At 51.7% G+C, this 13,739-nt stretch overlaps 2 protein-coding genes across 2 annotated transcripts; one reads left to right on the top strand and one right to left on the bottom strand.

The window, feature by feature from the left end:
* Positions 1-1,942, top strand: SH3BGRL3 (SH3 domain binding glutamate rich protein like 3). Its single transcript, XM_074894147.1, is given in 4 exon segments — positions 1-68; positions 71-180; positions 479-646; positions 1,023-1,942. Coding segments are annotated over 4 exon segments (405 nt in total). The 5' UTR covers positions 1-7; the 3' UTR covers positions 1,089-1,942.
* A 1,526-nt stretch (positions 1,943-3,468) lies between these two features.
* On the bottom strand, positions 3,469-13,204 carry UBXN11 (UBX domain protein 11; the record flags this gene model as incomplete). The annotated part of the gene is made up of 11 exons (XM_074894368.1): positions 3,469-3,686; positions 4,510-4,656; positions 5,437-5,504; positions 5,760-5,863; positions 7,042-7,162; positions 8,583-8,660; positions 8,973-9,190; positions 10,578-10,692; positions 11,206-11,282; positions 12,304-12,358; positions 13,091-13,204. Coding segments are annotated over 11 exons (1,257 nt in total), but the record flags the coding sequence as incomplete, so codon positions are not given.
* Positions 13,205-13,739: the final 535 nt, after the last annotated feature.

Genomic DNA, 13,739 nt, shown 5'->3' with positions numbered 1-13,739 from the left:
ACGCCGCATGCCCGGGCCCGCCGGCCCCATTGGTCCCCGCAGTCACATGCCGGGCGGCGGCGGGGCTGCCCGTTCCCTCCCTCCGAGCCTCCCTCCGCCGGGCTGAGCGCAGGGAGCGGCCGCGATCGCAGCATGAGCACCCTCAAGGTCTACAGCACCTCGGTGACCGGCTCCCGGGAGGTGAGCGGCGGCGGGGGGGGGCTCCGGTGGGGCAGGGCTGGGTGCCCTGGGGGCCCTCTCCCCCGGGGTGGGCGTCTCTTCCCCGTGGAGCTCTGAAGCCCCCCCTCACCCCATCCCAAGTGTCCCGTCCCCTTCTTTTCTCCCCTCCACAAAGTGCTGGGTGTCCCCTGCTCCCCACGCAGGACCGAGCCCCGTGGCCAGGCGGGGTCTGGCCCGTGGGTGCTGTGCTGAGCGTGGCTGACAAGCTTCGGGCTCCTCTCCAGCTCCCCGTAACCTGCCTTTCCCGCCCGGGTTCCAGATCAAATCCCAACAGAGCGAAGTAACCAGAATCCTCGATGGGAAAAACATCAAATACGAGCTGGTGGATATCTCCCAGGACAACGCTCTCCGGGAGGAGATGAGGGCGAAGGCAGGCAACCCCAAAGCCATCCCGCCCCAGATCGTCAACGGAGACCACTACTGTGGGGTGAGGCTCGTGCTCTGCGTGGGGGAGAAGCACCGGGGAGGTGGTTGGGTGGTGGGCAGTAACCCCCGTCCCCTTGGTTTTGCTGTGAACAGTGTCAAGATGTTTTTCCAAAGGTGTTTCTCGCGGACAAAGCGCCGCCGGGCTTAACGGGCGCTTGGAGCACAGTGACTTGTGAAAAATGGGACCCAGGCAGAGGGATCCTGGGTGACCCCTGGGCAGGGGCTGTCCCCGCTTTGCCCTGTCGCCCTCCACGTGACTGTCACCCGTGTTGTGAACCGGTTTGTGCTGTGTGCTCAGGGGACCCCGCGCTGCCCGAGCGGTGGGAGCGTACCGCTCCCTCTTGCCTTGTGAGCGACCGTGTGGCTTTTCCCTGCAGGATTACGAGCTCTTTGTGGAAGCGGTGGAGCAAAACACCCTGCAGGAGTTCCTGAAGCTGGCCTGAGCCTCCCCTCCCATCCTGGACTCTACCTGCAATTCCTGAGCACCCTCATCTCCGACCACCTTCACTTCCAGGTTGTCAGCGCTGTCCTGGCACCGCGACCTGTATCCCAGCGCAGGGAAAACCCATGACCAAAACTACTCATTGCAGCTGCCTACGATTCCCTCCTGCCTACCCCTGATATCATCTCAGAGGGATCCAAAGAAAGTCTGACGCTCGCTGCGCATGGCCTTTGAACAAAGCTGGGCCTGGCTCACCCGCAGCTTCCAGTGCCTCTGTAAACAGCAAAGCCTCTGGGGCTGTGCGAAGTGCAGGCGCCCGTCAGCCCTCTCCGCTGCAGGGAGAGCAGGAGGGAAGGGCTTAGGGTTGCTTTTTACTTCCCACTTCTCCCAGTTGCTGTTAAAAATTGTAAATCCTGCTGCCTCACTTCCTTTTTCTCTTTTTTTTTTTTCATCTCAACTGCAGAGATTATGGCAACTAAGTCAATTTTTTTGTTTGTTTGTTTTTAATTTAATGCAAAAATACTGCACAGGGCTGGGGTCTGACCACCCACCGCGCAGAAGGCTGGGGGCGAAGCCCGCTGTGGCTCGGGGGGGATGGATGGGCCTGGCAGCGGGACCTGGGCTGCTCCGTCTGCCCTCGGCCACGATGCGCTGCCAGGGCTCCCTCGTGAGCCTTAACGGCTCAGGGCTGCTCCAGAACAGCTGATGCTCCAGCTGTCTTATCTTTCCTCTTTGAGTTGGCTTTTTTTTTTTTTTTTGCAACCTGGACCAAGTGCATTTTGTTTTCCTGCCAAAAAGCAAGTTTATAACCAGTGTTGTCTTCCGAGATGCTATTAAATGTTACTGTACCTTTCACATCGGTACTCGTGGGTTTCCTTTAAATTTGGTTTTATTTTGACTACAGGTTAAACATCACCCTAACGATTCTGAGTCATTTCCAGCTCAGAGAAGCTGAGTCAGTTGTACTCACTGCTGCAGCCTGACACAAAGATCTTAACACCTTAGATTGCTGCCGCTAATCAAAGGCTCGCAGGACTTGTCTGAATATCCTACAGCGCGGTAGTGACAGGTACCTCTCTCCAGCATTCCTCTACTCTGCCTGGTAACAACGGCTGCCCGGGGGAGGGACAGCTTCAGCCAGATGTGTGAGGGGAAAACAAACCCCTGGCACAAAGATCACCTGGTTGGTTACAGACTAGGATATAGAGGGGCAGTGGAGAAGGGTCCCCTGTATGCTCCTGTATCTGTTATAGGTGGAAAAAGGAGGAAATTAACTTAAAGCTGTGGGGGTTGAGTCACTGGTGATGGGGAGCCCATGGAAGTGGCTGGTTGCACAAGTGGTGCTTCCAGTATTTGAGTTGTGCAGGGTCCAGCTCTGGTCGGAGGGGTCCGGGAAGAGCTCTGGGCATCCTGCCGCCTTCCACGGCAGCCGTGCTGTTGAAATCTTAATGGGAGTGGAAACTGCAACTTAAATAAGTGGTTTTATTGGGAGCCTTTAATGAGGGCTGGGTGGCAGCACGTGCGGGGCCTCTGCTCAAGGGGAACCTGCCAGAAGGCGCTGCCTCGCGCGAGTGGGAGTGTTGTCAGCTGGGAGTCAAGTGGGAACTTGTCACAACTGAAATGGGAAGAATGTGCTGGGAAAGGGGCCTGCGAAGTGCAGCCCCAGCCCGCAGGAGAGGGAGGAAGATGCTTTTACTCGGGGTTCAGCTGAGAAGCAGCGAAGGGACTATGCTCTTCTCCAATGACACGGTGTCCTGTTGCAGCATCCAGCTCCTGGCTGCAGCAGGCTGGGGAGGGAGGAGGAGGAGGAGGGAGGGAGGCAGCTCAGCGTGGCTGTGAGCCTGGGCCCCGCTGGAGCTGGGGGCTGTCCAAGGGAAGGAGTTGTTCACGTACAGGAAACCCGGTAGCAGGATCTCCTGGCTGAGATGGGTCTGGCTCAGTCCCAGCTTTGCAATGGCTCAGGGCCTTTTGGTTTAGCTTCACCAGGGACCATATAGCTGAGCCTGTTTCTCTCATGGTGTAAGTGCAGCTGAAATCTCCAGGGAGCAGCTGTGTGTGGAAAGCAAAGCAACCCTGTCTGTCTGTCCTGCTGCTGTAAAGAATCCCTGAGCCCAGCTGAGCAACTGCCCCAGTGTAAAGCTGGCAGCCTTCCCTGGGCAGGGATCAGCCTGTGTAACCTCCCGCAGAGATGAGAAACCCAGCCTTGGGTTTGAGCCAACAGAAACACCCCTGTGTTAGAGCCCACCTGTCTCGGGGAAAAGCATCCACCCACGAGGCAGAAGGAGAGGCCAAACTGCCACCTCCGAGCTCTTTCCTCCATCCCAGGTAACGGCGCAATGAAACTAAATCTGGAAGGACAGCTCTCTCCTCTCTTCCCAGCCAGGTTACAGCACAGCTGACGACGCAGAGCTTGGGGCGAGCAGCTCTTGTGTGGAGCTGTTAAGCTGTTTGCAGCCCCTGCCGTTGGGAGGGGTCTCTTCTCCGCAGCAGCAAGGAGGCGTTGGGGATCAGGCCACATTCCTGCAGGCTCCTGGAGTTGTCCGCGTACACCCTCTGGGGAAAGGTACTGATGATCTCATACGAGTCGGAGTCTCCACCCCTAGGAAAGAACAACACAATCTTTCCTACGCGCAGGATCCCCCAAGGTTTTGCTGAGATGCTCTGGCTGATCCAGCTGCGGTTATGTAAGAGCAGAGGGATAGACTGTTTCACAAGCACAGGCCCGGCAGAAAAAAGGGCTTCCCGCCCAAACTGCGGGCGCCAGCCAGGCACAGAGCGGCCGTTCCAGGCTGCACAGCTGCAGTGGGGAAGGAGGCTCTTGCATCCTGACAGCAGTGAGCTCAGCGTAGGCTCCGACCGATGCCAGAGCTATGGCCCACAACAGCAGTGGGGAGAGTAAAAGGGTCCCCTCAGCCATCTGAGGCTGTCCCCAGAGGGATGTGTCAGCCCTTGGGCAGCATTAAATGCCTCGGGATATAGAGGTGGCTGAGTGAAGGGTGGTGTTGATCCATCAGCTGAAGGCTGTGGCTCCACTTCCAGGCTGCGCCAACACCCTGGGAATGGTGGCAACAGCCAGCTGAGCACTGCCGAGCGGCTGGAAGGAGGCAAAGGCAGCCATGGACCTGGGTCAGATGGCAATTTTGCGAGGATGAAAGAGGCTTATCTCTGCTGCTGCGTCAGCTCTTTGGCAGAGGTGGTATTAAATGCTCCAAGCTCAGCGTGACCCTGGCGGTGCTGCCCAGAGAGCATCTCTGGTGCTGGAGCAAAAGCAGCAGCTCCTGGGGCTGTAAGGCCCAGCCCTGCCCAGCTCATGCTGATCAGCTGAAGCGGAGCTCCAAGGCCTTCAGCGGCAGCCAGAAACCTTCCCCAGGGCTCTACAGAGCTGGGTGGGGAGCGAGGAGGGGAGGAAGGCCCAGGCCTACCTGGCGTGGGTGAGGTATTGGCGCAGGTCCCCTATGGTTTCCGTGAACAGCATCTTTACGACGTACGTCTGCTCCCCGCTCTCAGATTTGATGCGGAGCGTGCAGACATCAGGGGCAGAAGGTTCGGCCTCTTCAGCTGTCTTCACCCTGGAGGTTGGAAAAACCTCGTCAGCTGAGGAGCGAGCACTCTGCCGGCGGCAGAGCCTGTGAGCTCTGCTCGAGGGGCAGAGCCTCGGGGCTGCCAGGGTGATCCCAATGGGGAGAGGTGCTTCACATTTGGGAATGTCCTTGGCATGAACAAAGCCCGATCTGGCTGCGGGCGAGCAGACTGACCCACAGACCAAACTGCTTCTTTGCTTTCACTGCTTCAAGGTGCCTTGGAAAGAGGGTTGCTGACCTTTTTTAGCTTTTTCATTTTAGATCAGGGCTGTCTGGCAAGTACTTCGCCCTACTTTTTTGATTAAAAATAATCTGCTTGGGGTTTTTTTTTTTTTCATTAGCTATTTGGGTCTTGGCTTGCCAGAAGACTGAGTGGAAAAGTGGTGTTAGTGTGACCTCCCACTTGGGCATCAGTTTCCTGGAGGAATTCTCCCATTTAACATGACCACAAACAGCTTTTTAGATGGCTTCAAACTCTTAGGCCTTGGCTCGCTGTTGGGAAAAGTATCTCACAGCAATAAGTAATATTTTGAACAACAGAAGCTTTTGTTAGAGATGGAAAAGATGGCAGGTTCACCATGAACAATTCAGTGGTCTTCTCAAAAGACCACACTTGGCCTTTTTTTTCTAATTATTTCTAAGGTGTAAGATAAAAAGGGGCAAGTCCATTTACTTCCTCAACTGAAACCCCTGAAATAAACCCTCAGTGATGAACGAGGAGGAAGATGAGAGCCTGACAGGGCAGGGGTGGAGGGACCGTGCCTGTACCTCTGCAGGGCAGACAGCCTGGGTGTCTCCACCAGGATCTCTTTGCTGCTCCGCACCCCATCAGAGCCCTGAAACCAAACCAGGAGAGCGTCAGCACTGCCTGCTCCTCACAGAGGGCAACCAGAGCCAGGAAAGCCCAGGAGCGGGTGCCAATGTGCCACGTGGGCTCTGGTGGAGCCTCTCTGGGAGGAGGAGGAGGTTATGCAGAGCTGAGAGAGGCCCAAGGAGGGGGTGCGGGTGCTGCGTGGGGTGCTGAGCAGGGTGCTGAGCCCAGGGAATCGCTGCTGGACGCCTTCTGTGGGTGTTTGGGGGTCCACTCGTACCTGCTGTGCTGCTCTGGCTGAGCCTCGGCCACTGATCTCTTCTCCTCCGTGTGTCAAGGGCTTGGAAAACTTGTTGAGGAACTGCTCAAGGGAGAGTTTGGGACCTGCCAGAGCAGAGGGGAGACGTGTCCATGTGTGACCTTTTTGACAAACAATTTACCCCCAGAATAGGCTGATTTGTTTAAGCGAGAGAGCGCAACAGCCGACAGGGAGAGCTCTAACCTCCCCTTGCTAGGCTGAGGCTGGCTCTCGGCCTCCCCCCTTGAAGCTTGTCCCATTTTCTGGCCCATGAAGTGTTTAATTGTTGACATCAACAGTGAGCAGCTGTGCAGCCTGTTCAGCACACAGCTGGGGCGCACAACTGGTAAAACCTGGTTAGCCCTGCTGCCAACAGGCAAACATGAAACTGTGACAATTTTTACAGACTTGGAAAATTTTTCATCTTGTGAGGGTGTATTTGTAGGTTGTACTGTAGGGTGTGTTTTTCCATGGTGGCACTGGGCAATTATTTTTTTTTTTTTTTACTACTTGGATAAAGGAAACATTTCACACAGCTTCTGTTTGTGAATGGCCTTGAGATGAACGAGTGAATAGCAGAGTTTTCTGTAAATAGGAAGATGTTGCTGATGGGCAATGCACGTGTTCGGGCTATTTAGTTATGCATGCACAAACCCACTATTTTCTGTCTACGTGACTGAGTGCATTTGATTTTCCAACCCTGACAGGTATTGCTTACACACACCACTAGAGTCTAGAAGCAAAATGAGGAATCTGTGGCCTGACCTCATGTCCCATATTCTCTTATGAAAGTCTGAAGATGAATCGTCCCATATTTGGTAGAGTTAAGATTGGTCTGGCCTGAAGATTTCCACCTTTACGGAATGAGCTTGTAGGAGAACTGAAGGTTGTTTGCAAGCTGCCCCCTCCCCAGATCCGCAGGGTTCCCTCAGCATCCTTTGATGCTCATAATGGTGAGTAAAGAAAGAGCTTGGCCTTCGAAAGGCGCAGGGCAGATGCGGTTTTGGAAACCCACTGATCTTCTGGTCTTTTATCACTTGTCACGCCTCATTTTTTAGGAGGATTTAACGATGAGAGGACACTGTGTGTGCTGCCTGGCTCCCAGCTCCTGAAGCAACACTGGGGCTACAAGCGCAGGGCTCTGATGCAGAAGTGTTGCCTTCCTCTCTGAGACCCTACCCATTCCAGCTGAACTGCCCTGGTAAGGTTTTGATTCTCCTCTTTGGGAATTAGCTGCATTTTTGAGACAGGTTTAAGAATTTACCTGGGATCTCAGTGGTTTCCTGCACCTCGGTTGATTTAGAATGGCCAACCACTTGGCCAGGGCCAGGAAAACTTCCTGGAAGGTCTCTCTCCTGAAACACCAGGTCCCTTCTGTCAGTGACCTGTTGAATTAAGGCCAGCTGCCATAAGCAAATGTCAGATTTGCTTATGTTGAGCAAGGTTTTTCTCACTGCGTCAGAGCACAATAAACCACACCAATGACAGCCAAGAATTGTAAACCCCAAATGAAACCAAGCGAGCTGCTTCCTTGGAAGCTCCTCCAGCTGTCCAAACTCAATCAAATGTGGTTTCAGCTCCTATAGGCTCTCTAACAAACCAAATCCTGGTGGATCCCTCAACTGCCTGGGCCGGCCCACCCAAACCAGTAGTTGTTACCTCAGCAAGCACTGGGCAGCTGCTCCTCTTCATGAGTTGTAAGAAACATGCTTGGACCTGACCTTTCCTCTTTGCTGCTTCCACGCTTGAGAACACTCTCCAGGTGGAAAGTGATGTGAAAGGTTGGGGGTGGAGAGGGATTTGGTGGTAAGAAGCTGTGGTGGGGACTGTCAGGGGCTCTAACAAACCAAGGCAGGCAGTGGGGAAAGCTGTACAAATCGGGACAGACTTTCTGCCTGGCTTCCACTTATATTCCTTTTACACCGGCTGTCCGTACCACAGGTGGATGTGCCATGTCTGTATTTGCCCCGGGTTACTGTACTGTCCTGTGGCTTCCAGACGTGGCCAGCTACGCACAGGTTATAGGGAACCACAGCCCCAGGAGCCTTGCACAATCCTTCCTCTTCCATCTGACTTTGACCACCACACCTACCAGCTCACTCTGGCAGCCCTGACCTCGTGCTTGCCCCCGCAGTCGTGCCCTGCTTTCTTCGTGGCAGTGGGTGGGTGCACCCCTCTGGTTGTGCCTGCTTACGTTTCGGATGCACTTGAAGACCTAGATTAGAGTCCTCTGAGGCTCTCTGCCAGCTTTCTGCCTGAAAATGTGGCCTTGGCTTTTTGCCATTCCTGAGAAATCAAAAAAATAGGGCCCAAAAGAACCTCGGGTGGCCAAATCCATTTAAACCGTGGCAAAATAAACTCTCTCGACACCCTCCTTGAGAGATACTTGTTCAATCTGGTTTTAAAAGCTTTTCCAGAGGAACTATTTGAGAATTTTTTTTCTCCTTTTTATTACACAGCACTTCAGCTGCTGCACATACTACTTCTTTTCTACAAAGCCTGCTACGCTCTTAGAAGTCTTGTTCCAAGCCAAGATTCACCAAGGCAGAGAAAGAATTTAGTCCTGATGCTGAAACACTCGTTTACTTCCTGTAACGGCTCTAGCAGGTGTGCTCCCAGCCACCCTTTCCCCGAGACCCACGTGCACAGAATTAAGCTGCATACAGGCTGTGTTCAGAAACCTCAAACTTAATCTGCTGTGGGGAGCATCCAGCAGGTTGGTGAAAGAAACCTGAACGATATTCTTGGGAAGAGAGCAATTTCTTCTTTCCAAAAAGCTGATGAATAGGGTTTTGCACTGCTTACCTGCAAAGGGACGCCGTCTGGGTAGCGCAGCTGCAACTCTGAAGGGAAATAGCCATCCACAATATCCTGCAGGCATTGCTGAAACAAAATGAGAGCTTGTGGTCATACCTCAGACTTTCTATTTATCTCATGAGGGATATATCCTTTTGGGCTGTTCCTATTTGTGTTATTGCCTGCAGAAAGTCTGCCTAAAAGATCCAGAATCTCCATCTCTAAAAATTACCACACAGAGTAGTCTTTAAAGGCAGCATGGGAGCGCAGGTGAGAAGCGGGAGTTGTCAGTAGCTACCCCTTTCTAGGACTGGGATGAGCTCACATGCCCTTTCCTGAGGCTTAGTGAACGGCAGCAGGGTGGCTCTCAGTCCAGTTCCTCCACAGACCTTTCCATACCTGCACGGATGGCTCCTCGTAGGGCCGAAAGGGTCCGTTGCACATCACCATCCCATTTTGATACAGCATAAGAGGGAGGGGTTCTGGCTGTCTCAGCCGAGCACCCCCAGGCGTGTGCTCGATTTGAGAAATGCCTTCTCCAGCCAGCACATTCAAATCCTTCACCTTTTCCAAGATTAAATCAAAATCAATCTGGTGTTTGGAAACAACTGTTTCACCTGTGGAGAGGGATCAGAGTTACGGGGGGAAGGGGACGCCAGCTGAGCAGCTTTCACCTCTGTGTGAATTTGAGCTGCATTCGAGTCCCAACATTTTGGGGCTGTCTGTGCTGCCTCTCCATGCTTCACATTTCACGCTTTTGCAGCGCTGCCAGGTTTACATGGGTGTGTGCAAAACCACAAGGGCAGGGCAGCAGGGAAACCACCCTCTTGCTACAAGCTAATATAACCCCCGAGCCAGCTACAGATGCAGCCAGCTCTTCAGAGACCACACTCAGCTCCTCGTCTTTGCTTGTAATTTCAGAAGTGTTGGCTTGTCCCTTAGCGCAGTGCTGTAAAACACACAGAGTGAGGAATTTAACTAGTTTGATTAATTAGATCGGATAAATGGATCAGGGCAGAGTTGAAGAAATGCCAGTGTAAAGACAGCTGGCTGCCTGCTCCTTGCCACCAGCAGGTTGCTTGCTCTTGCTGGGACGCTGCTGGGGATGTTTATCTGGGTGCTTGAGGAGGGTGGAAGGGTGAAGCAGTAAATGAGTTGTGATGGGACAGAAAAATGAAATCAGAAGAGGAAATGAAAGAAGAGATGTGGGCAGAGGTAAAGTCTTTGGTATTTTCTGTTCCTCTTTTTTACGATATGATAAAGGAGGGCAGGGAAAATTTCCCTTAAAAAGAGTAAATGAACTGAAAACAATGAATATTATTTCTACTGTTTCTCCCGTCTTCTCCCCTCCTGCATCTGAGGGAGGGAAGGATTAGTTAGCTAATATTTGCATGGTGGTTAGGAAGCAGCATTGGCTGTACAGCCCAAATATTACTCTTTTTCTCTGTTACCACTTCCTCAGAAGCTATTGCCAAATATGCTTGGACCCCATACAGCACAATCAGGTCTCAATTAAACCACTCACGTGGTGGCTGGGAGGAAAGGCAAACAAACCTCTCTGATGGAGCCAGACAACATGGGTAAGTTACTACAGCTACTATATACACAAAGCATCTGATTCCGTTTTCCACCCGTTTTACGTCAGTGTTATCAGAGCAATCAACCTTCAAACGTTGAGGGTACGTGAGCTCTTTGGGAAGCAGCTGCTGTGAGGGTATCCTTCCAAATGGCTGAGCCATCAGGTTCTCTCCTCTTCCCCTGGACAGGGCTTATAAAATATAGATATATAAAATACCAACGTTCTGCCTGGCTTAGCTCCTGTTAAATGGCTCCACATCTCTGCCCCTGAGATGGACTGATGTGAAGACCTCAGCCCAGGATCACCAGTTCTGAAAACCCAAATTCTGGGTCTTTGGTGCTTACCTTTTCTGGGGAGTATCATACCTTCTCTAAGCCTGCAGCAGGAGCTAGGATATCTGCTTCAGCAGAGTGCTGGTGCTTTACCTGGCTTCCAGAGACTCCTTGCTGGTAGCTCTTCTTCATCCCTGAGCGATTCTAAATCTTCCAGCTGTTCATGTCTCTCTCCAACCCAAATCAGACCATAGTCATTTAGAAACCGCTGTAAGAGGAAAGTACAAGTCAGTGTTGTAGACCAGAGCTTCAGAAAAGTAGAAATGGAAGCCTGAGAGTGGTCAGCTGTGACTGTGAGAAGCAGAAGGGGAGGTGAAAGAAGGTTTGTTTTGGGGCGCTCTGGTCCTGGCAGACAGACGAACTCACTGGCACGGTAGTAGTAGCAGCTCTACTAGGCAGTAGTAGCTCTGCTAGTAGGTAAAAGGGAGAATGAAAGTATCTGTAGTGACACAGTAATCCCCCAAGACTGTAGTAGCTGCAAAGAATACTTCTACAGTCCTAGAAATCAAAACGAAGAGGCTTGCAGGAAGCACAAATGTGTATTATAAAAGCTCTTACTGCCCTGTAGCTCACATCCAACCTCTTTTTTCTTTTCAGAGGAGAGAGGTGAAGAATCGTGACGATCAAAGCAGCAGCTTAAAAAAAACCAAGCAGCCTGAGACTGCAACGATCTCAAACCAAAGGTGCAGATGGCTTAGGGCAAGTGAAGCAGGTGTCTCACCTCCATCTCCCAGACCTGGGTCTGCAGCTGAAAGCACCTAATTTCCAGTTCCTCTGCTGTGGGTGGGTCAGGAGCATCTGAAAGGGAAGACTTGGGTTTTCTATGTACAGCCTTAAAGAAGAGCTATAGGTAACCCGTGTCACACAGCACAGGTGCCCCAGCAGTACCTGCCTGCACCCGAAGTGAACTCAAGCCCACACGACACAGGAGCTGAACGTGAGCTCTGCATGCTGGTCCCTGACAATTCAACCTGCAGCACCTTGATAGAGATGCTGACAGAATAAAAGATAGTTGTGAACAATTCCGGTGAGTTTTATGCTGTGGGAAGCTGATGTGAGTGGTACTGTTCATAATTATAAAATAAGAATTGCTTGGCTTAGTCTTAAGGGACCCATTAAAAAAATGAGCAGGTGTCCACTAAAGCTGGATCTAGAAATCTAGGCTGCATGGCTAGAATGATGCATGATGAGGCACAAAACACATGTTTGTGGTTTGACAGGCATATTCTTGTTCTCTGCTCAGGAAATTGAGACCTTACCACAGCTTTGTGCTAACAAGGTAGTTCAGCCATGGTAGGAAACGTGTCTGGGCTCCGCTGGAGAGCTGCTGGATTCCAAGGAACTGAGTCGGGGGAAGGACCTTCAGTGACTCACTCCAAGCTGGGTTCAATTTAGAGTTAGGCTGTCTTACAGGACAAGTGAGCCTGGACCTGTAACGCTGTTCGAGACTCCAAGTAGATTTTTGATTTCACTTAGCTGTGAGTGGCTGTTTTTCCAGCCTGTTTGAAGTCTGCAGACCATCCCCACGTATCTGTGTGGTTGGTCTATGCTCGTGGAAACTTAGTAACCATAGAAAATAGGTCAGGAAATACTGTTTTGCGCTGCACCAAAGATCCCAGCAACAGATGCAAGTATAAAGTGCAGATCTGCCTTGGCAAACGGTGCCTCGTGTGCGTAACCGATACCACTCCCTGCAGAGGCTCTTGGGCTTTAAGGTGGCTCAGCGAGGAGGCCTCCAAGGCTGCTCTGTGGCAGCGCTAGGAGCTCTGGAGCTCTCACACAGGTAGAAGCAAGGTGCCAAGGGTAGAACAATTTTTACCTTCTCCTTTCTGAAGGGTCTTCATCTTCTCTTCGAGTTCAGCAATCCTCCTGTCCTTCAGGACCAGAACAAATAATGACTTTGTTTAGTTCCTTGGCCTTCAGGACCTTGAGGCACAGTTGCACAATCAGTCCTGGCAAGATGAGTCAGTGGTGCATGTGTTCTCACCCACTCAGAGACAAAATAAGGGTCACAAAGGCTGTATCACCTCACAAATCCCTTAATTAGACTCAAATGAGGGGTGGGATATAAATACACTGCTCTAAGAATAGGTGAGGGCCACACTGACCCATGTCCCCCGCCTGGACCTGCACAAGAGCTGTAGGCAAACCCACAGGCTCCGACCTGCAGTAAGTGGCTGAGCTAGAAATGAAACTAGCATCTCTGCAGCCACCTCTTTAAAAGAAAGAAAAAGGGTATCTATTCTAAGCTGCAGTAATGCAAAGGGGTCTGCTGCAGGATGACTCTGCTGTATGAGCAGCTGTTGGTTCAGAAAGCAAAAAGAATTAAAAAAAAAAAAAAAGGGTTGAAGCCAAACAGCTAATGATATCAGTGAAAGGGTGCTGTGAGTCTTTACTTTAAGAAGTCACAGCAGGGAGTGTCCACTCTCCCACCCCAAGGACTGATACCGTTGCTCTGTGGCTTTGCACAGGCTCGTTTGTGTAACTAACAGGCTACAGATTGACTTGTTTTAGCCCAAACTAGGTCTGAGCCAGTGCAATGCTACTGTGGCTTCAACCATCAAAGCAGGGCACAGAACAGGTTTAGTAAAGGGCAGGATTTTTACCTTCAGTTGGATTTCTTGTGCTTGTTTCTCTATTTTTTGTTCCAACAGAGTGATTTTTTGCATCATGGAGGACATGAGCTCCACGTCAGTGCGAGCTGCGCCTGAAAGCACAAATACGTGTTACTGCTCCAAAATGGCAATCGGTGTTGGAGGTTCATCTGTGCCATAAGGGACCCCACAGAAGAATTCCTGTTCTGCTACAGCAGGTAGGACCAGGGTAACTTTTGGGGGTACTGGGTAGAAATCCCTGGGCTCCTGACTGGTAGGGAGGTGGCTGTGTCACCAACAGCACGCTGTGTACGTGAGAGGGGGACCACAGGAATTAGCCCTGGCCTGGGGTATTGAGTCCACTGAGAAACTGTGATGGCCCAGAATCCCCTAATGATTGAGGGACTTTACCCTGCATATTCTTTTTCAGTGTTGTCCCCCTTGAGTGGGAGCGGAGACTGCCTTGCACTGGATTCTTTGTCCTAGGAGACAGTCTGTCATCTTCTGAGAAGAGGTACGAAGAGCATGGAAGAAAGAAAACAGGTCAGCGTTTTGGATACAACTTCTCCAAAAACAGGTAAAGAAATACTGGGGTTATGCTGAGGGAAAGAGAAGGCAGGAGAAAGCAGAGTGGCCCAGTCCCGTAAGCACTCTCAGACTA

The sequence above is a fragment of the Strix uralensis genome, chromosome 25 (genome assembly GCF_047716275.1).
Source record: "Strix uralensis isolate ZFMK-TIS-50842 chromosome 25, bStrUra1, whole genome shotgun sequence".
In the NCBI taxonomy this organism is placed as follows: domain Eukaryota; kingdom Metazoa; phylum Chordata; class Aves; order Strigiformes; family Strigidae; genus Strix; species Strix uralensis.
This window is presented reverse-complemented; position numbering and strand designations above follow the sequence as displayed.